We start from the raw sequence: 22,118 nt of genomic DNA, 5'->3' as shown, positions 1-22,118 counted from the left end.
ATTTGCTCTATCGAGAAGTGTCATCACTTGACCCACAACAAACGGCGCCAAAATAGCGTACGCAAAAAAATAAGTGGAAAAGGCGGTGAAAACCTGGACAGAATTCGCAACAACAACAGACACCACACATCACGATGAGCATGAGCCTGGATGAGTCCATCTGCGCGTATTTCGTGAATAACCTGAAGTCAGGCAGCAATGGTGATTCCGATGCGGACACTCTGGAGCAGTTCGAGGCGTCTCTGGAGCTGCTCGGCCAGCAGCTGGCCGAGACCCAGATCCGTCAAATAAAACCCAGCGAGGGCTATCCCCTGATAGCTGCCGGCAAGCTAACCAAGAAGGATGTGTTTGTGCTGGCGCAGTTCGAGGGCGACTTCTTTGTGCAGCTGCAGCAGACGAAGGCCCTTGTCCTGGGGCCGCCATGCCTGCTTACGTGCCTGCGGAACAACGAACCCATTCCTCTTGGCAGCAGTGCCATCTACACGACTGCCATGCGCGACCTACAAGTGTCCGCCACGGGAATAACGCCGCAGAAGAAGGATGAGCTCAGTCAGCTGATCAACTGGATGGGCGGCGTCTATTTCCAAAGCTTCGGGCACCGTACCACGCACCTCATCTCGAACACCATTAAGTCCAACAAGTACGAGCAGGCCACACTGAATGGGGTGCCCGTAATGCACGTTGATTGGGTGCAGTACGTGTGGGAACAGAGCAGGCGCCGCCAACGTGAAGGCGTACGGGCCACGGACACTGAGTTTGACAAATATCGCCTTCCCACGTTCTTTGGGGCAAACATTACGTGCAGTGGCCTGGATGTGGCGCGCAAGGATCAGGTAATGCGGTTAGTCAACGAGAATGGCGGCATCTACCACCGCGCATTCCGCTCCCAGGTGGTGGACATCGTCATCACCGAACAGTCCAAGACGGACACGGAGAAGTATAAGGCAGCTATTCGGTACAAGAAGGACGTCTTGCTGCCCGAATGGATCTTTGATAGCCACAATCGTGGCTACGCCTTGCCCACCAAGGAGTATGAGGTGCGGCCAGGTAAGAAGTCATCCACACCCACTAGAACCGGCAGCCGACCGTCCGCGACTACAGCTCCCGGTGCTGATCAAACGCAGCTCTCGGATCTTTCCCGGATCAGTTTCGTTTCTGGTTCTCGGCGAATGTGCAGTGACTTGACCACTGTGAACGAAACCCTTGGCAGCAGTTCACCCGCAAAGGAGCTGCTCAAACAGGCCACCACTACTAGCAGGAGTTATCAGCAGGTCTTGGCCGAGATTTGTCCCAGGCAGGCCAAGAAGGCGGGCACCTTCCTTGACGGTTGCTGCGTGTATCTGAGCGGCTTTCGCGCTGAGGAGCGTGAGAAGTTGAACAGAGTCCTAAACACGGGCGGTGCCACACGCTACGATGAGGCCAACGAAGGTGTGTCCCACATCATTGTCGGTCAGCTGGACGGTGATGCCGCCGCCGAGTATCGGCAGTGGCAGAGCGACGGCCTCATGAGCTCGGTGCATGTGGTGCGTCTGGATTGGCTGCTCGAGAGCATTCGTGCTGGTCGTGTCGTTAGCGAACTGGTGCATCGCGTATCCCTGCCCCAGAACCGTGAACCGGACGTTGCCTCGCCGGCTAGCAAGCGGACTCTGCGCTCCATGAATCACAGCTTCAAGCAGCCACAGCAATTGCCGATGCGGAAGAAACTGTTCGACCAGGAGCAGGACCACGCTCAGGCGGAGAAGGTGCCGGAAGAGGAGCCGGACCATCATCTGCTGGATCAGTACTCACACGATCAGGGGGCAGTGGCCCAGTTGCCAGACACGAGCCTGATCCATCCGGCCGCCAGTTCTACGCAGATGGAGATACCGCAGCCCAAAAAGGCGACTAATCCCGACCCAGGCCACATCTCGCAAGTTCCTCTGCCCGATCTCAGTGCAAGCGCCATGTCCATAGATTTCGATAAGCTGCACTACTTCTTCGGTCTCTCTGTGTACGTCCACAAGGATTGCTTCAACTCCGAATTCTACTCCCACATGCTGACCGAGTGTGAGGCGGCGCAGGGATTGCTGGTGCCATCCAGCTTTGCCGATGAGGTGGACTATGCCATCGTCAGCTTCGAAGTGGCCTTCGACGAGCAGGAGCTGCCTGTACGGGCGCGTCATGTCGTCACCGAACTGTTCCTCGAGAGCTGTATGAAGCAGAACAAGCTCCTGCCCGTGGAATACTATCATAAACCCGTGCCCGCTGCTGCACAACGTCAGCCGCTCAAGGGCATGACAATTGTTGTCTCCATATATGCTGGCTTGGAGCGTGACTTCATCAATGCGACGGCAGAGCTACTGGGAGCCTCGGTGAATAAGAATCTGAACAAGAAGGAGAAGCCGTTGCTGGTGTGTCCCCGACCCGAGGGCTCCAAGTACGAGGGTGCCATCAAGTGGCACTATCCCGTGGTCACTGCTGAATGGCTGGTCCAGTGTGCCAGCACGGGTCAAAAGCTATCCTATATTGACCATTTGGTGGGCAATAGTCCTGAGGATTTCCCCATTTCTCCCCGCTTGAGGGAAAACAATTCAAGGACGACGTCCAGAAGACATGAGCAGCGGCAGACGGAGGAAACCACATTGATGCCACCACCCGAGGACGCCGAGGAGGTAGAGAACAACCAACCTATTCCAGAGCCAGCAGCTCCTGTTATAGCTACGCCTGCACCAGCTCCAGAACTAACACCTCTGCGAAATAGACGCGTTTCCGAGCTTGCAGGACCGTCTGGTCGTCGAAGCAGCGGCTCCACATCCAATTCATCCCCGGATTCGCCGTGCACTCCGCTTAGTCAAGTGGGTGCTCAGAATTATAATTTTGACTTCCTGGAGCAGTTTGTTCAACGCCTGGACACGGACGAGGGCAAGGACTGTGTGCGACAGATTATACGCGAGATGCGTGAGAATCAAACGCCTGAGCTGGAGCGCATTCGAAGGCAGGCCTGTACACCGGTGAGTCGTCGCAACATGCCACGACAGGCACCCGGAATACCGGACTTTTGCCTGACCCCGGAGTTCCAGCAGCGGATGGCCGATGACTTTGAGCGGCGCTGGCGCTTGCCCACGCAGAAAATAAAGCCGGACACACCGCTGGCGGTGATCAGGCAGCGAGTGATGCGGATCACCTGCGAGACCCTGGGCATTGAGTTCGAACAAGACGACGATGAGGAGCATGATCAGCAGCAGCAGAAGGAGCAGCAGAACAAGAAGCCTGCGCCGCCAAAGACCAGAACTCAGGTCACAAAACTGAACTTTGATAGTTCACCCAAGACGCCCAAGGTGGCGACGGTGTCGCTTCGAAAATCTGCGTCTCCCAGAGCATCTTTGGGCTCTTCACTACGCACTGGCACCCAGTCACCCTTTGTGCCAAACTCCCAGAGTCCCAGCACCCCAGCGGCAACGGGTGGCGCAGGAATCGTTGGCCATGAAGAAGGCCAGAGCACCATTAACTTTGACAAGATTAGCTTCGAGGAGACAACAACGACGACCGCTTCCGTTATGGCTCCCGATGTCAAGCAGATCACAGATTATCTAAAGAACTGCGAGAGCCGGAGGAACAGCTTGAAGCGGAGCCATGACAACGACATGGACGCGTGCCCCGAGAGCGAAGTCCAATACGTGCAGCCGTTCGAGTCCGAGGGCTTCGCCCTGGGGACCGAGGACATGGTAGACTGGCGGGATCCCGTCGAGTTTAATGCGGCCAAGCGCAGATCCTCTGGAGGTGCGAGCTCATCGCCCCGTATGCAGCACGAGGGCATTCCCTGCTTCAGCATTTCGTGCGGCGACGACGACGAGAAGCGAGCGGAGCTGAGCGAACGGATCACCCAGCTGGGCGGCAAACTATGCGAGAATCTGGTGAACTACGATAGCGCCTGCACTCACCTGTTGTGCGAGCGTCCCAATCGCGGCGAGAAGATGCTTGCCTGCATTGCGGCAGGCAAGTGGATACTGCACACTCAGTATATCGATCAGTGTCATGCGCGCGGTCACTTCCTGGACGAGGCCCTGTACGAGTGGAGCAATCCGCGAGCTCTTAATTTGCCCAATTTGACGCCCGAGGAGGAGCCCATAGCCGCTGCTGTCCATCGATGGCGCACCGAGCTGAGTACAAAAGGCGGTGGCGCCTTCACTGGCTATCGTGTAATCCTCAGCATCAACGAGCGCAGTGGAGCCGCTATTAGAAACGTGCTCCGGGCCGGTGGAGCCTGCATATTGGAGCCAAAGTCTCCCTTCGCCAGCGATCCAGTGGCTGCCACGGCCACACACTGCTTCGTGGATGTAAAGGGAATGCCATTGGTTGCCAGAGACCTGTCTCACCTTCTGCAGAAGGGAGTGCGGGTCCTCAGCCAGATTGCCATCAACAAGTACTTGATGAACGGCCGGGATGCTGATTTGTCCAAGTACGAGCTCAAAGCATAGGGCGTCATCGTTTTGCTGTTGATAATTTATACATTTTGTTTATCAAAATTCAATTAATATTAATGTTTTTTTTCCAAAACCAATAAGTAATAATAATACAACAATAACATACTAAATATTTGGTTAAAACCTACAAAACCTTATTCCAACCAAAATTGTACATTTTGTTTATTTTATTCCAAAAATATTTCCATGAAAGTTTCTTGGTGTTCACTGGAATTAGTTATTAAATTATAATTGTTAATATTTCCCTTAATTAATTGTTTTCTTTTTCGTGGATTGTTTACGCAGAGAACATTATTACGAATCTGAACATTCACTAATTATTTGGTTTATATTTGAAAGTATTTCGGTGTTAAAAAAAGAAAACATAAATTTGTTAAAATATATATTATTAAAATTATAATTGTAGACAAAAAAATAAGGGAATCTACAGAACTTTATGGACTGAAAATTTCCCCTAATGAACTGAAAACTATAAGCAGAAATGATTAGTTTTATTAACGAATTTGTCCTGATAATAAAGTTTATTTTTCTATCTTCTGAGATACTTTTCTAAATTCAAAATGTAATTTATTCATTTATTTAATTAATTATAAGCTTCGGTACTGGATCGTAATAAAAAGAACTCGCACCGCAGATCTTAACAGAAAGTTATCATTTATATGTGTATTTAATGCTAACGAAGGCTTTGAAGATCTAGTATATAGAGATTCGTATCCATAATTTGAAGAATAAGTCGTTGGCGTCCAACTGTGTATTTTACTTTTCATTTATTTAACATTTATATATTTTGTATGTGTGGGTGTGTGGTTGTTTTTATATATAATATATAGCATGTACACATGTATTATATATGTATAATTTCACTTAGCTTCTCTGTTCCGTTGCTGTCTCTCAATTTATAATATATATATAGCAGTACTTGGAGTTTGATTTATATATCTTTTTGTGTTTTTACAATCCAATGCAGTTTGTTCATTAAAAAATTCTATAATATATATATCTATAGGTATATAATTGTGTGTGAATCGCATGCTCTACAGGCTACAAATTCATCAAAAATAGATAGTACATCGGATCTGCAGCGATCTCATGTTTCCACCGATGTTTTTTCTTTTGTTGCTGTTTTTGTTTTTCTCGTTTTAAAGCCGCAATTGGCAGACTGGCGGCATTTTTTGTTTTGTATTTAACTTCCAATTTACACTTTTATAAATATATTTATAGTAATTTATATATATGTATAAGTATGTTCGGTCTTTGTGGATTTTTTAGTTTTCTTCTGTTTAGCTTTTAGTTGCAATTTGTTCAATGTTTTGTTGGTTTTGTTTTTATATCGCAGCGATAATTTGTTTAGTTAAGATTAGTTTTTTTTTTTGTGGTTGTTATTGTTTTCCAACTTATTGTAAATAATGGAAAGTCCACAGGATAATGGTTAAATGAATTACGACACATAAATCGTTATAATTAATTATTTGAACAAAAATAATAATAATAATAATATTAATGGAACTTGGAGGGTACTTAGCTATTAAAAAATCTCTTTGCTGGGCGTGGAGATGCCCAGTGGCTGTTCGTAGTCGGTTGCCGTAGCGGAAGATGACTTTTTCTTCTCCTTGCGCTGAGATTTCTCCTTTTTATGCTTCTTCTTGTGCGACTTGGACGCCTGCTCCGCCTCATTGAGCTCCTCCTCCTGGACGATGTCGATGATGCCTTGCGCTTGCGCCTTCTCCTTGTTCTTCTTTTTTTGCTTGTGATGCTTAGCGGCATCTGGAGGGACACTATTTGAAGCATTGTTGCTGGCAGCGGACGTGTGGCGGGGACTGGGTGTGGGCGTATTGGCATCGATGAGATCAATCACCGGCTGGGCAGCGGCTGCCTTACGTTCCCGCTTGCCCTCCCTGTCCTTATCCTTGTCCTTTTTTCTGTCCTTTTTGGAGGTGCTGCTGCTGATGGATTCCGCTGGCACCTTGAGATTCTCCTTGCCCGCCGACTTTTTGGACGTGGTGGACCTGACCGCGGGCGCCTCAAAGTCCGTGCTGTGGAACGGGATTTACTACATTTCCTTTAACTATATCGCTAGAGGGGCTACTTACATATCTAGCTCAATGTCCAGAGCTCTATGCGGATCATTGGGATCATATTTGCCGTCCTTATCCTCGCTATCCGACATCGAAACGCCCTCGGGCATGTCCAGTGTGGTGTTGACGATGTGCAAAGGTTTTGGCTCTACAAAGATATAACAAGTTAGTAGAGAAAACGATAAATAGATCCTTCTTTCCAGGGACAAACCTCCTTCCGATTCGGAACTGCTGTTGTAGGCTACTTTATTTTTTGACTTTTTGCTCTTCTTGCCTTTTTTATGTTTCTTCTTGCCATCCTTGCCGCCGTGGGCAGAAGCCTGCTGCTGCTCCTGCAGATATTTGTCCGAACGCTTAGTGACTGCAAAAAGATAATGTTCATGGTTGGATCTACCTATGGAACTAGGATACTTACTGCCCACCCGAAGAGCTGCCACACCCTCCATGTCCAGCGGCAGTTCCGTGATGGGAATGTCATCAATGTTGTCATACTGATCCGCGTTGGCCACCGATCCGCTCGTCGTTGGCGTTGACTTGAGATAGTGCGGATTGCTGGACTGTTCCAGGAGGCGGGCCATGCGTTGCCGCTCTAGCTGCTCCGGCGTCAGCTCCAAGCTCTGACGACGCTTTCCACCGGTACCGGCGCCGCCGTTGCCGCCATCCACTCCCGTTCCGGCGCTGACAAAGAGCTCATCCTTGTCGTGCTCGGAAGACGAACTGCTCGCCGCATCCTCTGGTGGCGGTGGATTGATCCACTCATCCAAATCCAGTCCGTCTGGTAGGGGCACCTTCCTTTGCGCCTTAGGCGCCACCGGAATCAGTTCACCAGCAAAGAGCAGCGTTATTTCCTGGACAATTTCAATGGCCAGCGGTGGTATGCCGCCGCCCTCCATCGTTGTCGTCGTTTCCATTAAGGTCTCATCCGTCGTGGACAGTTGGGTGCGCAGCATTTCGATCAGCATGCAGGCGGAGTTGGCTCTCTCCTGGACCTCGATATCACTGGAGCCATTGAAGTGCTGCAGCTTTTCCAGAACATGCTCGCAGAGCTAACAAAAAGATAGAAAAAGTTATTGAAAACAGGCATAAGGAGCGAACTCACCTTGACCAATCCAGGAAGATCCTGAAGTTCTAGGCATGTGGTGGCCAGACGGGCAAACAACTTGATCACGTTTTGCACGTAAACGCCCTGGATGTGGCCGGGCAGCTGTCTGGGACGGAGCAGGATATTGAGCGTCTTCTCCGCATCCTCCAGCTCGCCGGCGAACTCGCCGACAATCCAGGCGGCGGCGTAGAGCACCTCGTACATTGAGTTGCTCTGCGCCGAAACGGCGAACGTGTCCAGAAGATTAGTCATCTCGTTAACGGCAAATTGACGGACCACCGGCACCCGAATGGCCACGTCCAGCAGCTGCTCGGCAATGAGACGGCCGTGCCGTGAGCCAGCCTCCAGCTGGATGAGCTCCACCAGCACGGTGAGATACCATTCGAAATTGGTCACATACAGGTAGGAACTCTGGCCGCATATCTCGATCACCTTGTAGAGCAGCTCGTCGCGATAGGCCGAACCCTCTGCCCGCTCCATGTGACCCAACAGACGCTTCACGATCTCCATGAGGTTCTTCTTGGACACCATGCCATACAGCAGATCCAAGGCGCGCAGTCTAATCGATTCGTCCTTATCGTCCAGACAGGCCAATATCAGATCCTTGTGCGCCTGCACACTCTTTGGATGCGTCTTCAGGATCTTCGACATGGCCAGAAGGCCCAGGTATTTCACTGCGAAGAGATAAAGGTGAGACATTAAAACAGGAACTCGGAGTAAGCTGTTGGATTACTTACAGTTCTGGTCAGAGTCCTCGATGAGGATGCGCAGCTTCTGGACGCAGAGCTGGATGGAGGCACTGTGGTTGGGCATGCCGCTGCTTATGCTGATGAGCACCGCGATCACCGTATTGATGCATTCGTATAAGAGACTCATCGCCGAGGTGCTGTTGGGTGAGTTGGGTTCGGTTTTGGTTTTGGTTTTGGTTGTTTTTTGTTGGTGGTTCGTTTTGTTTTTTATTTCATTTTTTGTTTTGTTTGTGGATTATATTAGTTAGAGAAAAAAAGAACTTGTATTAAGAATAAGCTGCGATAAAGCGACAAACATTGCACTAACAACAATATCAATAAAAGTGATTACAACAACAGCAATATCGATAGCAGTTGAGTGGTAGCGATAACAGTTAGCGATTATAGCGATATACAACAGCAAAAACACAATATATATATATATATTTTTATAGCAAAGCAACGTAGAAAAGGCAACGGAAAAGAAAAACCAACAACACCTACAAAAACAACTGCAACGTTTCTGCTTTTGATTCTTCTTTATCCGTTACTGTTTTATATTTTGTTCTCGATGAGTGTGCTCGTTAAGCAGACAATCGATAGACAAACAAACGATAGGCAAACTATAGAAAGAGCAAGAAGCAAGAAAGAAAGAAAGCAAGAAAGAACTGAAACAAACACAAACTAGAGCAGGATGGCAACAGTCGTAAGTTGAGAGCGAGAGAAAACAGAGAGCAGAGCTGGGAACTATTCCGATTTTTAAGATATAATGTCTATACCAATGATAAATCGATACAAAAAATTGTTTATTATTTTTAACAAAGAAATCATTATAATTTTATCCGGAAGCTTGTAACGCTGTGAAGGAGTCATTTCCGAACCTATAAATCATATATATTATTGATCAGAATCAACAGCCGAATCGATCTAACCATCTCAGAAAGAAAAAAAAATTTACCAAAATTTTATAAGGGCTTAGTTATGAGTTTTTTTTTTTTAACATTGATAAAAATATGGATTCAAAGAATGCGAATATTTTAAGCTAACAGATCGATTTCCGATACGATCTAATAGTTCAATTGCAAACTGGTAAAGTATATACATTTCAGCTTCCTTTCTTGTTATAAATAAAACGGCATCGATTTTAAAATCAATATTTTCCCAGCTCCACGAAATAGATAGTTAGGTGACAAATGTAAATGACTTAAAAAGCTAAAAGGATGTTTTTTATGTGGAAATAATATTAAAAATGAGGTGACATAATATAGTACTCAGTCGCACAATCATCGAGCAGCGATCGACGACAGTTATCGACCTTTAATCGGTCTCATATCAATTTTAATTAATTGCTATTTTCGCTTTGCAATCGTTTTCCACACACTTTCGGGGTTTCGTTCAGTTAATTTCTTTTTGTTTGTTTGTTTGTTTATATTGCAATGATTTCAAGACTTGCCTATGAATTAGATTTGTGAGTGGTTCTATTAATTTCTTTCCTAGCCGGGGTTCTAAGGGAGTTAAAGCGCCAAACTGCAAATGCAAAGAGAAAAAGAAACAAGCAACAAATTATAATTTACATACAATCGAAAATCATCAACACATCCTTATCCACAACTAAAACTAAAACTAAAACTAAGGCTATAAACTAAAGCTAAAACTGAACCGAAAACGAAATTTCAACTTAAACGTAAGAGGTAAATATAATAAAAAATTAATAATATCGATAGAAGATTCTCATTTCTCAAAAAACTGGCTGTATTCTTGGCTCTTGGAGTGATTTGTTTGGTCCTTTTTCTTCCGTGACGATGGGGTGCCTACATATGTATATTCTTTCAGAGTATCTTCGAGGTCTTGAGTGTTTGCTTTCGTTATTTGATTATTATTTTAGCGAAATTAGAATGTCATAATTAAATTGTTTTCTTCCATTATATCAAGCGAATTATAAGCTATGTTGTAAACACAATAAAAAGCCAAGGGAATACGACGTGGTGAGTACAGTCAAATTGGATTTTGAGGTTTAAGGTGAATCGAGGTGAGTGTTATTTTGGATTTTGGTGAATAATGAATAAAGACTCTTTAAAAATATCCACAGTATATTTTTTAAATGTAAATTAATAATCTTGCGCATGTTTATTAGTTGATTTTGATTCATATTTTTTAGAGGTTAAAAACTTGAGAAACATTCAAATAATCGTATTTGAGTGGATATTTTTAAAAGGTTTTATTCATTTTGAAGGATTTGTGTAAGGAACATCATGTGCATCATCATCAACATCATCGGTGTACCAAATATATTGTGTGTCTATTGAAATTGCAATGTCAATTTTGGGTTAATTTCAATACAATTGAATTGATATCAATTACGACGCTCAGATGAGTATAGTGTGGTGGTGTGTGGTAATAAATATGAATAAATATTGAGAGGAGCTTCAACACAGTGATTTGATCTTCACCTCGATAATCAACTTAAATTAAAACCGAAAAGGGAAAAATTACTAAGGTATTGCTTGCATTGAAACAATCAAAAAACAAAAGAACAAAGGATCTAAATAAGATTTTTGTTTAAACAATAATATATAAATTGTAAATAGTAATATGCTTTAGAGTAAAAATTAAAGCGCGTGCTGGTTTTGATGAAATTTCTTTGATTTTAAATTGTCCTTTGTTGGTCTGATGATTAATTAATTAATGAATTAAAGAAAAGCGCGCCGATAAAAACCTGGAAATAATTTCAATTAGGGGCTGAGTCAATTTTCGTCCCAGCGCCGGTTCAATTGTCGTTAGGCTCGCGAACTAAAATTCAGTGTTTGGCATTTCACATTCGGTTTTCATTAGTATTTCGATTGTTTTTATATATTTATATTTTTTTGGAATGGTTTTTTTGTTTTGTTTGGAGCGGGAGCAGAGGGAGGAGATGGGGAAGGAGTAGTTGTAGTGTTAATTAACATTTTTTGTTAGACAAGAACAAAAAAGTTCAAGGATTGTCGTATATAAAAGTATATATACAGCAAAATAGAAATCGGCGTTTGTCCGTAAACAAACTTGAAATCAGAATAGTTCACATACTTAAAAAAAAAAAACAGAGAACTTAGGGATTTTAAATCATAATCGTAATAATAATAATCATTGTGGTAAAGGTAAAGCCAAGTGCAATGGAGCAGCACTCACTCACCAGCTTGATGATCTTGATCAGCATCCAATTGTTGGTCGATGTGGTCATCAGTTTGAAGAAGATTGGAGCCAAGGGCAGGTAGTTTTTTGGATTCTTACGCGCTAATTCACAAATAACATTCACAGCGGCGGATTGAACTCCTAGAGTTTGACCAGAAAAAACAATAAAAGGTATTAATTCATAATCTCGTTTTTAAATAAATAGTTTGTGTGTGTTAGACCTGGATCTGGATCTTCCAGTTTCTCTTTCAGCTTAGGAAATGCCGGTCTCAAGGCTTCGGGATATCGTAAAAATACTTTATACATCATCAGGACGGCTTTCATGCGCAGATACGGTTTCGTTGAGCTCATCTAAAGGAAAATAAAGCCAATAAGCAAATAAACAAATAATAACAAATATTTATCGTGACATACCAGTGTCATAATATCATTTGCCAAATCGCGGGACAGATCGGGTGATATAAAACAGCTTAGGCCGCTCAGCGCTACACCTGCATCGTATTGATTCTGAGAGTTGAGATCCTTGCGTATCATGTTTGTGGTCAGCATTAGCAACTGCAAGAGCAAAACAAGAGTATATTAATAAAATAATATTGAACTAATTGAATATTTAAGAGATATTTCTCTTTTTATCAAAGATAATAAACACACTACATAAAAACATAGAAATATAATTCTAGATAATTAGATGCAAGATTTTACCTCGCTGTCAGGATGAAAGCATTGACTGGCCGCCAGGTAACCAATTCGCTTGCAGGTAAATCGGGACGAACTCATCACCTCGATGATGTTGAAGCCGGCCCACGAGATGTCGTAGCCCAGCATTTGTATCTGTTGGAATCGAAATGGAATCAATAAATATTAACACTTTCTGCTGATTTTGTGCAAAGTAAAAGGATGTGTCTGGGTGTGAGTGTATGCAGGAAAAATGCCCAAGGACTCGTTGTTTGCATTTCGTTATTTTGAACCGTACAGTCGAGGGTGAAATAATATTTTCAGAAGCATTTTTCTAAACACAAGTTAAATTAAATTAAATTTTACAGATTACTGCTCTTTTTGGATATTTATATTAAATGAATATGTATGTATTAAGTGGCTTTGAATTTTATGGGGTTCCCTATTATATTAACCACAACTGTGGACACCATTATGTTTTCTTTCCGTTCGCTTGTTAGTTGCTTCGCTGCTTGTTACCGTCACATTCCTGCCGTTGTTTTGTCCTTATTGTCATCGCACTTGCCTTCAAGTGCCCCGACCCCGACCCCTTACCTCAGGCAATTTGAATCAAGTGCAGGAAGCCACTTCGCCGACTTTGAAAGGCGGTTGCAGGCCAGAGATGTCGATATGCCGGAACATGGTAACAAGATGAGCCCTCCTTAAGTCAGTGCCATGTTCGGATTATACGTTAACTCTTGTGGTATTAATTAAGCAAACAAATGCAAAACAACTGTGATAGCTTAAAAGTTTAAACTAATATCCCAGATTTGTGTTCAGTTTCTGAGGGGCAAGGGAATTTCTATACTGGATCTTTGGCAGATAAACTTACGTAGGTCAGCTTGGCCACAGCATTGCACTTGACATTAATATTGTCCTGTCGCAGCTCCTGTTTGATCTCCTCGATGCACGTCGATATGTATTTGGCCTGCGAAGAAAGTCGATGTTCATTAAATACAGCTAAGGGGGGGATGGTGGTGGTAAAATGTGCAATGACAGCGATACAATAAAACAAAAACAAATCTATGAATGGTCCAGAGGCTATCAGTATCATACGCCCCACAGAAGCACATTAACATTCTCGGACACAAAATAGCACAGCATATAGTTGGGGTCAATCAAATAGGGAATTCTAGGGAATTAATCCCAACAAAAATATACATTTTTATATGTATATTTAAATTAAAACTTAGGGAGATTTCATAGATAAAAGAAAAAACAATGACTTAATTTTATGGCTATTTTTATACCCTTGCAGGGTATTATTAATATTAAATTAATTTTAATTGTAAAGGTTTCATTTATATTCCAGCCCCTGTTAAAATGCTGGCTGCTGGAATTAATGGAAGGCCGTAGAGGCCATCGATGGCCTCTTCCAGCCAGGAACCGTTACTTGTTATCCTGCCCGCTGAATGTGAAAAGGAGACGGGACGTGGGTGGGAGAGGGCGAGAAATAAGTCAAACTAGAACACAAGTCAAACATCTGTGTGCCGCCCGCACACAGCTGATAAGGACCAAAAGGCAATCAGCGAGGGAATTTACATGAGTAAATATTTGATAAAACGTGCGTGGCTTGGGCCCAACAACACTTGCAAACACAAGCGCCCCCACCTCTGCCTCTGCCCGCTCTCTTGTCGTGCACTTCTTCTCCAAAATTGACATAAAAGCATTAGCCGCTAATTGAGTGAGCGAGTGTGAGTCGTTGGGGAACGGAGTTTGAGTGAGCTTAGTTGAGGTCCTTGTTTTGTCGCTTTTCTCATTTTTTTCCTTTTGCATTGTTGGCAGATGCCAACGCACACACACACCCGCACGCGCATACACTTTCACTCACACACGCTCGCACCTAAACACACGCACACAGTCTCACAGTCGAAACTCTAACAAAATTCCCTTAATGCAAACGAAATTTGTCAGCCAATTAGTGAGTTCTAATTGGACATACAGCTGGGCGGCGGGGGCGTGGCAGTAGGCACCGGGAGCGGGCGGTATTAGAGGGATGTAGGGAGACCTGACCATTGACACACACGCGCTTACCTCATTATCCTTGTTGTTCCGGATGCCGCGCACCAGATCCGTTAGGTTTTTATCAAACATACGCTCAAAAAAGTTGCCCTTCACTTTCTTCAGTGCCATCTTCGCTGGCGTTTTGTGTTGTTGTTATTGCTGTTCCTTTTGATGTCTTTGCTAGGTTGGCAAACTATGCAGCACCGCGAATTTTCGATTTATTTGCTTTCTGTGCACCGGCAGCAGCAGCACTTGCTTCCGTATATTTTTCTGCTTTGTTTTTCTTTTTTTCTGCACTTGCAAAAGTTGCTGCCAAAAAGAAACATCGATGTAGTGTGACCAGATGACGGCGGTGGCCAAGACACAGTACGACGTCGGCGATACATCGATAGTTGTACACTTCCGCAGTCGATAGTCTAAGCACAAGTTTGACAATCGACTTTAAATTTTCTTTAGAAGCAACAAGTTATCATTAAACCAGGTGAGATAAAAGTGAAGATGAATTTTAGTGTTCTCCATTGCCATGGAAATGATGAGGAATCGATGTTATTAATAAGCCATTTGCAGATTAACAATTAAGCGTTTATTTCATTAGTTTGCTCAACACTGTAAAAGGCATCCATGCAAAAAACATTTTCATTTAAAAAACTGTAACAATATCTTATTTTAGGTTTTGTCTTTTATTAAATTTTTTTTTTGGCAATTGACCAGCGCACTTCGGGGAAAAACGAGTATTAACAACAGTTGCTAGCTAAGCTTGAACGACACTTTTGTTTGTTGAAAATAAATGTGCGTTTTAATACTTGGGTTCTCCCTTAAATCTATTCGAAAAAAATTATAACTTTATGGATTGGGAGATATTTGAGATATCTTTGAGATGGCATTGGAGACCTATAACGTTATTAAACTCCTAGAGACAATTGTTCAAAAAGGTTAGGTTGAGTCGATCATGCGATGCTATTCCTTGACTGGATGGATCAGAAGGCGGTTGCTGCAGTTCAACAAAAAGAGATTGCTTTGTCTCATATGCTCGAACGTTAAAGGCTTGAGAAGATTAGTGTCACGCTTTTTATAGTATTCATTAAAGTCCAGCCGCGTGCCAAAGAGCTGAAGATTGGGATTTACGTGGGAGTTGAGGGTCAGCAGAAAGCCGCTCACGGCCTTCTCGTAAGTGCCAGCAATGTCCTCCAGGGTGCGTCTAGACAAAAGTACCCGTTGCTCAAACAGTTTGCTCTCCTGGTCGCGCTGCAACTTCCGTTCGGCGGTGATACCGAATCGCCCCTTCTTCTCCGACTCCGCCACCATTTTTTCTAGGTCCTCGCGAGCATTTAGCTCCCTAAAGCTGTGGCGGTAGAAGCGAGATTGCCACGTCTCTAGCGCTATAATATTCTCAAAGACAGTTTCCAGATACTTTTCCTTGTCCGTATTCTGTCCATTAAAGCAGCCCACCGTTATATCGGCCAAAAACTTTTCGTGGGCTTCCAGGATCTCGTCAAGTGCCGTGGCAGCGATCATTTTTTTCTTCAGCTCCACCCAGTTGCATTCAATCACCTCAAAGAGAATGTAATACTGCATCTGGTGGATGAAGTGCATGATCTCAGAGGTGAATAAATGCAACCGGTGTGTCGTCCTGCCAATCACTGGGTTTAACAAACGTAGCTTCTGTAAAGAGTGACATAAATCATAAATTAGTTTTGGACCATTTTAAGCTTTTAAATTTATAATAGTAAATTTGAATGTTTTTAACGGATCTATTATTTCTAACGATAATATGGCAACCCTAATGCACTCGATTGCCAGACAATCAAAAGCCTGTTGGCTATCGACTATCGAGTGGGGCTTTGTTTACACAATTTAACCCGTGGACCGGATTCTCGTTATCTTCCGCGATTTAAGTGTCTAATCACTACGGCGAAGTTTAAAACAGCGTTGTCAGAGATGTCCCTTTCGATTTTCAAAGACCTGCCGGCGGAGCATCCGCGCCACCTGATTCCCTCACTCTGCAGGCAGTTCTACCATTTGGGATGGGTCACCGGCACCGGCGGCGGAATGAGCATCAAATTCAAGTGGGGTGGCGAAGTGAACTTATTTCCTATGGGTGTCTGATAATCAATTATTCAAATGGCTTTTCCTTTGCAGTAATGAGATCTACATAGCACCGTCGGGCGTGCAGAAAGAGCGTATGCAGCCGGAGGATCTATTTGTGCAGGATATAACCGGCAAGGACATTCAACTGCCGCCAGAGATCAAGGGTCTGAAGAAGAGCCAATGCACGCCGCTATTCATGCTGGCATACCAGCATCGCAACGCCGGCGCCGTCATCCACACGCATTCCCAGCACGCCGTAATGGCCTCGCTCCTGTGGGGCGGCAAAACCTTCCGCTGCACACACTTGGAGATGATCAAGGGCGTCTACGATGAGGCGGAGAAGCGCTATTTGCGCTACGACGAAGAACTGGTCGTGCCCATTATCGAGAACACGCCCTTTGAGCGTGACCTAGCTGATAGCATGTATGCCGCTATGATGGAGTATCCGGGCTGCAGTGCCGTCTTGGTCCGACGCCATGGCGTTTACGTTTGGGGACAGACCTGGGAGCAGGCAAAGACTATGTGCGTTGGCGCTCCATTGAAGCTAACCTAACCTTATAACCATATGTAATCGAATTTCTTGCTTTGTTGTGTCGTTATAACAGGGCCGAGTGCTATGACTATCTGTTCTCCATTGCCGTGGAAATGACAAAGGCCGGAATCGATCCGCGGAAGTTCGAGAGCTCGTAAGAAACTGGAGGTGGCACTTTGAAAAATAAATAAACCATTTAAACAACCAATTCACCGGAAATACAGTTTAAGGATGATTAGACTACCCTTTAACTCTGAATTGAAAGGGGAAATCTTGAAACCCTTAACCAATTATTTAAAAAAAATATCTAAGACGGAAGGTGCTTATAGTTTTGAAGAATTCAGACAAATATTCGTTTTGATTATGACCCGTAATTATTTAATGTTTGTCGTTTAAATTACTTTCCTTATGATAATAGCTTTTAGAAGCGAATTCCTAGGAGCTTCGGGCGGTTTGCCGTATAAATGTTTCTTGAATGGGGCTGTGAGGTGGCATATTTTGGAAGGTAAAATAATCTAGAGACACTTGAAGCCTTATCGCTGGTTTTATGGACATTTCAAACTCTGCGCACTTTGCACTAAAATTTGGACTAGGAGCGTGGTAACAGCCATGACCAACAGCTGATAACCGCTGTTAAAGGTCCATGTTAAGAGTAGAATGTTAATGTTAAAGTCTAAACTCCACACACCTGCTACAGTGGTTGCAGTTTTACAAAACATGTTTTTGATTTTGCTTTATAGTTATACCGGTCTAGAACTTGTAAGTTAATAAGTAAAATGTTATAGATTTGTAAATGTAAAATTAAGGAAATATATGAATGAACTGTTCCTAAAAAGCTGTCAATAAATAATATATCTTCTTTAAATTTTGTCACCCTTCTTGCTGTTTCGCCCCCACTGTGCATCTGCCGGCTAACATTTGTGTGAAGAAGAGGGCACATCACACCACCTACTCACCAGCGCATACGCAATCTCAACGAGTGCAAAAGAGTGAGCAGGAGAACACCGGCCGGCTGTATTGCCATCTCGCCCTAACGGCGGCAGAGGGTGAGAGTGGAAAAAAAGGCGACAATAAAATCGGCTATTGCACGCTGCCTGCTCATTACTTCGCGTTCTCCGCTCCAAGCGTAAGCTTTTTCCTCACTGGCGAAGAGCCCCCACTCAATTTTCCTTTTTTTCTTATACCCGGAAAAACATACAGAAAACATCACACACATACAGCAACCATGTCTCTACAGTCGGACGCCGTTTTCCAAAAGATCATCGATGGCCTGAAGGAGAACGAGGCCAAGGCCAAGGCGGTCAACGGTGTGTTCCTGTACAAAATCACCAAGGACGGCAAGGTGGCCAAGGAGTGGAGTAAGTACTAATAGTAACCCCTAAGGCGCACCCCTCCGTACGTGGCCTTTGGGTATACATATGGATGTGTGTGTGCGACCACCACTTGTAAGCAGTTAGCAGCAGTTCAAAGTGCAGAGTTTTTTCCTGGCTCTGGTTGTACTTTGATACTTCCACAGCTGTTAACATTAACATATATTTTTTATGCGAAGTTCTTTCGATCGACGGAAGTCAATTAAACCCAAGAAACCGATTACGGTGAATCCTACTTTTAGTTGTGCCCAGAAATATTCCAACTAACATGAATTCCCCTCTTTAACTTACAGCCCTGGACTGCAAGAGCGCCAAGGCGTACGAGGGACCCGCCCAGGGCGTCAAGGTCGACACCACTCTGACCGTGGCCGATGAGGATATGGTTGACATTGCTCTGGGCAAGCTCAATCCCCAGGCTGCTTTCATGAAGGGCAAACTGAAGATTGCTGGCAACATTATGCTTACCCAGAAGCTGGCGCCGCTCCTCAAGACCGATGCGAAATTGTAAGGAGCTAAGGAGACGGAGGAGGAGGAGGAGCAACAGGAGCAGCCCGCACAACATTCCTCAGCAAAAATTAGTGTGTGTGTGTGTTCAATATGAATAATATTTTTTTCTGTGCATGTTGTGTGTGCATTCTCGTGTAATCTGTATTCGTGTTTTTGTTTCACCACATAATTAATTTACTAATGTTATTTTTGTACGGGAGAAATCGTGGACAAAGAAAAACTATAAAATAATACATAAGGCGAACTATCGAACTATATATTCTTCGTTGTGCACTTTGATACTACGGCTGGCGTATATCACCAAGTGGGTTAATCTTAATGGATTAGATTGAGACTAATCTTATCTTCGATTGATTCTCAAAGAAACTAAAGAAAACTACGTCGACTTCCTTTCAAGTTTCAGCTTATTGTTAAGCAAATAATACATCATGATATAAAGGCGCAGATTGTGACATACTCTATCTTTCATATTAGAAAGGCATTGAAGTTTGTAACTCTGGCTTTGTATACGACTGGAATAATTGAGAAGAGAAGTTAAAACCCTGCATCAGATGATCAAAAATTAAGCACGACCCTCAGCTACGGTTATCTGTACCCGGCGGATGCACTCGAAGCGAGCACCGTATCATTGATAAGGGAGAAATAATAACAGAAGGCAAAAAGAACAACAAACTCACCTTGGCGTTGCACATCTGCGTCTTCCATATCTTCATGGAGAGCACAAATTCAATGTGCTTCAGGCGCCACAACGGCTTAAAGATCGTCTTGTATATGGGCATCGTTGGTTCCAGCATAGTGGCCAGTGGACCATGTACAGTGTACTGCAACGAGATGATGTCCCAGCCGCAGTCCCCGGGAAATGGCGGTTGCAAAACTACATCCAAATGGTTAAGTATCTCGGGATCTTCATGGTGGGCATTCTCACAGCGCAGGGCGGCATCCAACATGGCAGATAGATCGTGAGCGTAGATATCAGTGCCCTTGCGCTCCAGTTCGTCTCTGCAAGATAAAATGATGGTTAAGGTATCCTTTGGTGGGATAAGCTAAGTCTTACTTCATGTGCTGAATGAGGATGCTGACAAAGTCACCTTGTCCCAGCAACAGATACCGACGCATTCCGTACAGGTGATCTAGCAGCTTATGTGGACCCACCATGATGTCCAGGACATGCTTGGAGGTCTGTGCGTAGCACATTTCCACAGCGGCATGCCAAGTAGTGTCTTGCACGTACGAAAATATTTGGCTAGCTGTTGAGATATGGGTTTATGCATTTAGGTAATATTGGTACATTTGATATAATGTGTTAGCACTCACTATTTCTGTCCATGGCATCTTTGAGTCTGTCTCGGTTCGCGCCCAGATCGTTCATCTCGCACACCTCCCTCAGAAAGTTGATGCTCTTGCCGGTCTTAAGAATTCTATCGGCCAGATCCAAAGGCACGAACTTGGGCAGCATTGATTTGCGCAGACGAAACTTGTCGTGCCAAAGGCGATCCGCGCCAACGTCATGAAGAACTTCCACAAAGAACTCGCCGTGGAGATCGGTTACGCCACCTTCAAGCATCCACTTCGAGATCATGCCACCAAGTGGTACACAGATAGCAGCGAGGAGATCGCGGACCAAATCGTTCACCATCGGATTCCCATTGTCCAGCATATTGTACAAGGTGGAGGCCAGCTCGCCACCCTTCATCATCTGGCACTTGTCGGCGACTTTAGCCAGCCACTGCATGCGCTGCAGGGGCTTCACATACCAGCTAAGCAGCCCCATCAGCTTCTTTTTATCGGCACTAGGCGCAACATTGTCCTGGGACGATGACTCTAAGACATTCAACTGGTCGACGAGCACAGTGACCTCGCCTCGGAAGCCAACCAGTTCTGTCCGGAGCTTGCATATGAGGGCTTGGCCCATGATTCCAATGGGATTGTATCCGGTTGTCGGGTCCGCAACCTTGGCCACACGATCATAATAGTAGCCCAGCTCAGACAGTCGAAGGAGCATGCTGGTCTCTGCTTTGGTCAGCGTCTTGGTGCTCATTGGGTCCAGTTTGAAGTAGCCGGTGATGATGTCCTTCTTTAAATGTTTCCCCTGGATGCCAATGAAGGAGTAAAGGGCACTCAGCGACATACTCATACGATGAACATCCTTCTTTTTCGTGTGTGTGTCTATGCAACTCTCCGCGGGTGCCCGACTCAAAGTTGTACTCGCCAATTCTTGGCTGAAGCCATTATGACACGACGAGCTGCGACTGTGAGAGCTGGGTAGTCGAGAGAGGTAATCGCCACCACCACCTGAGAGTGTCATCTCCGAAGAATAAATGGGTTCTGGCTCTGGCTGCAATGACTTGTCTGCCAAGGAGAGAAGATGGCTCATCAGCGAGTGACGAAGCTGGGGATTGATTTTCAGCAAAAGAAGCTTATTGTAATGTATGGAAAAAAGACTGGCTGCATTGTTGTGTCCTGCCTCACGGGACCGCAGATTCCTTAGTATCTTCTGGACACAATCGCGTTCGTTGAACGGCACTGGAGGATTTGATGGATCGGATAAGAAGCAAGCAGCACGAGCCATAATGTCTCCTGTGAGATGATAGATAATAATATAAAGGATTTATTTTTTATTATTATATTTGTACGTTATCATGGAAAATATTCAAAAAAATAATGAAAACACCATGAGAGAGAGAGAGGTTTCGTTACTATTTCCCATTGATTCATTGTTTCAATTAAAAATATATATTTATTGATATTTAATTATTGAAAACATTAAAACCATACCCTTGATTTAAATAAAAGAAATATTTTTCTAACATTAAAATTTAATTGGAAACTTACCCTGAAGTTCGGAAGACTTTCCACCCTGAACGCAGATGATCAAATCCTTAACAACGTTCATAACTTGACTGGGGTAAAGCGTTGTACCAATCGGACCCATTTTGTGCTGAAAATGTCCAGGGATTGTGGAAACTTGAGTACGTCGTTGAATCCGGGGATCCAAAGACGCGCGCAAAAGTCGTTTCGCTGCCTATTTTGTTGGCGTCCAAATATGCAAGGCAAATCCAGTGCCAAGGAACAACTGCTTGATAAATATATGACCCCCACGCTTGCCGGTCGGGGTTTGGATAACGATGGACTGCACTAGCTGGCGGTGCCGGAAATGGTCTCATGAAATACACTAACGAGGAATACGAGGGGCGCGTAATTTCGGTAAAATGTAAAAAATTATCAAAAATAAACGAAAGACGAAACTTAGTGTGGCCGCATATGTGTAATGGTATAATACCAAAACTAGGTGCATAACTATATAGAAACCACGATATTTATGGTGAATAGCGTGTGCCAATTTATTTTATTGAAAAATTATTTGAAA

The 22,118-nt window shown here is 44.3% G+C and overlaps 5 protein-coding genes across 6 annotated transcripts; 3 read left to right on the top strand and 2 right to left on the bottom strand.

Annotated features, from left to right (window-relative positions):
- The first annotated feature begins 132 nt into the window (after positions 1-132).
- mus101 (mutagen-sensitive 101) lies at positions 133-4,764 on the top strand. Its single transcript, XM_020942347.2, has one exon. It carries the CDS (start codon positions 135-137, stop codon positions 4,455-4,457), a length of 4,323 nt encoding a protein of 1,440 aa, XP_020798006.2. The 5' UTR covers positions 133-134; the 3' UTR covers positions 4,458-4,764.
- A 441-nt stretch (positions 4,765-5,205) lies between these two features.
- g (adaptor-related protein complex 3, delta 1 subunit-like garnet) lies at positions 5,206-14,655 on the bottom strand. 2 transcript variants are annotated; one of them, XM_020942141.2, is made up of 13 exons: positions 14,285-14,655; positions 13,083-13,178; positions 12,239-12,367; positions 11,951-12,091; positions 11,758-11,887; positions 11,538-11,677; positions 9,822-9,895; positions 8,378-8,526; positions 7,638-8,314; positions 6,954-7,584; positions 6,750-6,899; positions 6,554-6,686; positions 5,206-6,496 (listed from the first exon to the last, which is right to left on the bottom strand). In XM_020942141.2, exons 1-13 carry the CDS (start codon positions 14,381-14,383, stop codon positions 5,989-5,991), a joined length of 3,057 nt encoding a protein of 1,018 aa, XP_020797800.2. In that variant the 5' UTR covers positions 14,384-14,655; the 3' UTR covers positions 5,206-5,988. The 2 variants fall into 2 exon arrangements, with proteins under 2 accessions (XP_020797800.2, XP_086695322.1); XM_086839196.1 differs by lacking the exons at positions 9,822-9,895; positions 11,538-11,677; positions 11,758-11,887; ... (2 more) ...; positions 13,083-13,178; positions 14,285-14,655 and adding an exon at positions 11,085-11,153.
- Positions 14,656-14,822: 167 nt separating this feature from the next.
- Grip91 (gamma-tubulin complex component 3) lies at positions 14,823-22,036 on the bottom strand. The gene is made up of 5 exons (XM_020942107.2): positions 21,584-22,036; positions 20,066-21,328; positions 19,806-19,998; positions 19,429-19,750; positions 14,823-15,916 (listed from the first exon to the last, which is right to left on the bottom strand). Exons 1-5 carry the CDS (start codon positions 21,681-21,683, stop codon positions 15,212-15,214), a joined length of 2,583 nt encoding a protein of 860 aa, XP_020797766.2. The 5' UTR covers positions 21,684-22,036; the 3' UTR covers positions 14,823-15,211.
- Positions 16,072-17,082, top strand: LOC110175929 (putative methylthioribulose-1-phosphate dehydratase). Its single transcript, XM_020942108.2, has 3 exons — positions 16,072-16,320; positions 16,394-16,864; positions 16,948-17,082. Exons 1-3 carry the CDS (start codon positions 16,193-16,195, stop codon positions 17,030-17,032), a joined length of 684 nt encoding a protein of 227 aa, XP_020797767.2. The 5' UTR covers positions 16,072-16,192; the 3' UTR covers positions 17,033-17,082.
- On the top strand, positions 17,806-19,008 carry LOC110175930 (peroxisomal multifunctional enzyme type 2). The gene is made up of 3 exons (XM_020942109.2): positions 17,806-18,000; positions 18,075-18,232; positions 18,538-19,008. Exons 2-3 carry the CDS (start codon positions 18,100-18,102, stop codon positions 18,750-18,752), a joined length of 348 nt encoding a protein of 115 aa, XP_020797768.1. The 5' UTR covers positions 17,806-18,000; positions 18,075-18,099; the 3' UTR covers positions 18,753-19,008.
- Positions 22,037-22,118: the final 82 nt, after the last annotated feature.

The sequence above is a fragment of the Drosophila serrata genome, unplaced genomic scaffold (genome assembly GCF_035046125.1).
Source record: "Drosophila serrata isolate PLE 108 unplaced genomic scaffold, ASM3504612v1 contig_362, whole genome shotgun sequence".
NCBI classification, from domain to species: domain Eukaryota; kingdom Metazoa; phylum Arthropoda; class Insecta; order Diptera; family Drosophilidae; genus Drosophila; species Drosophila serrata.
The sequence above is the reverse complement of the archived record's forward strand: the minus strand, read 5'-3'. Positions and strand labels throughout refer to the sequence as shown.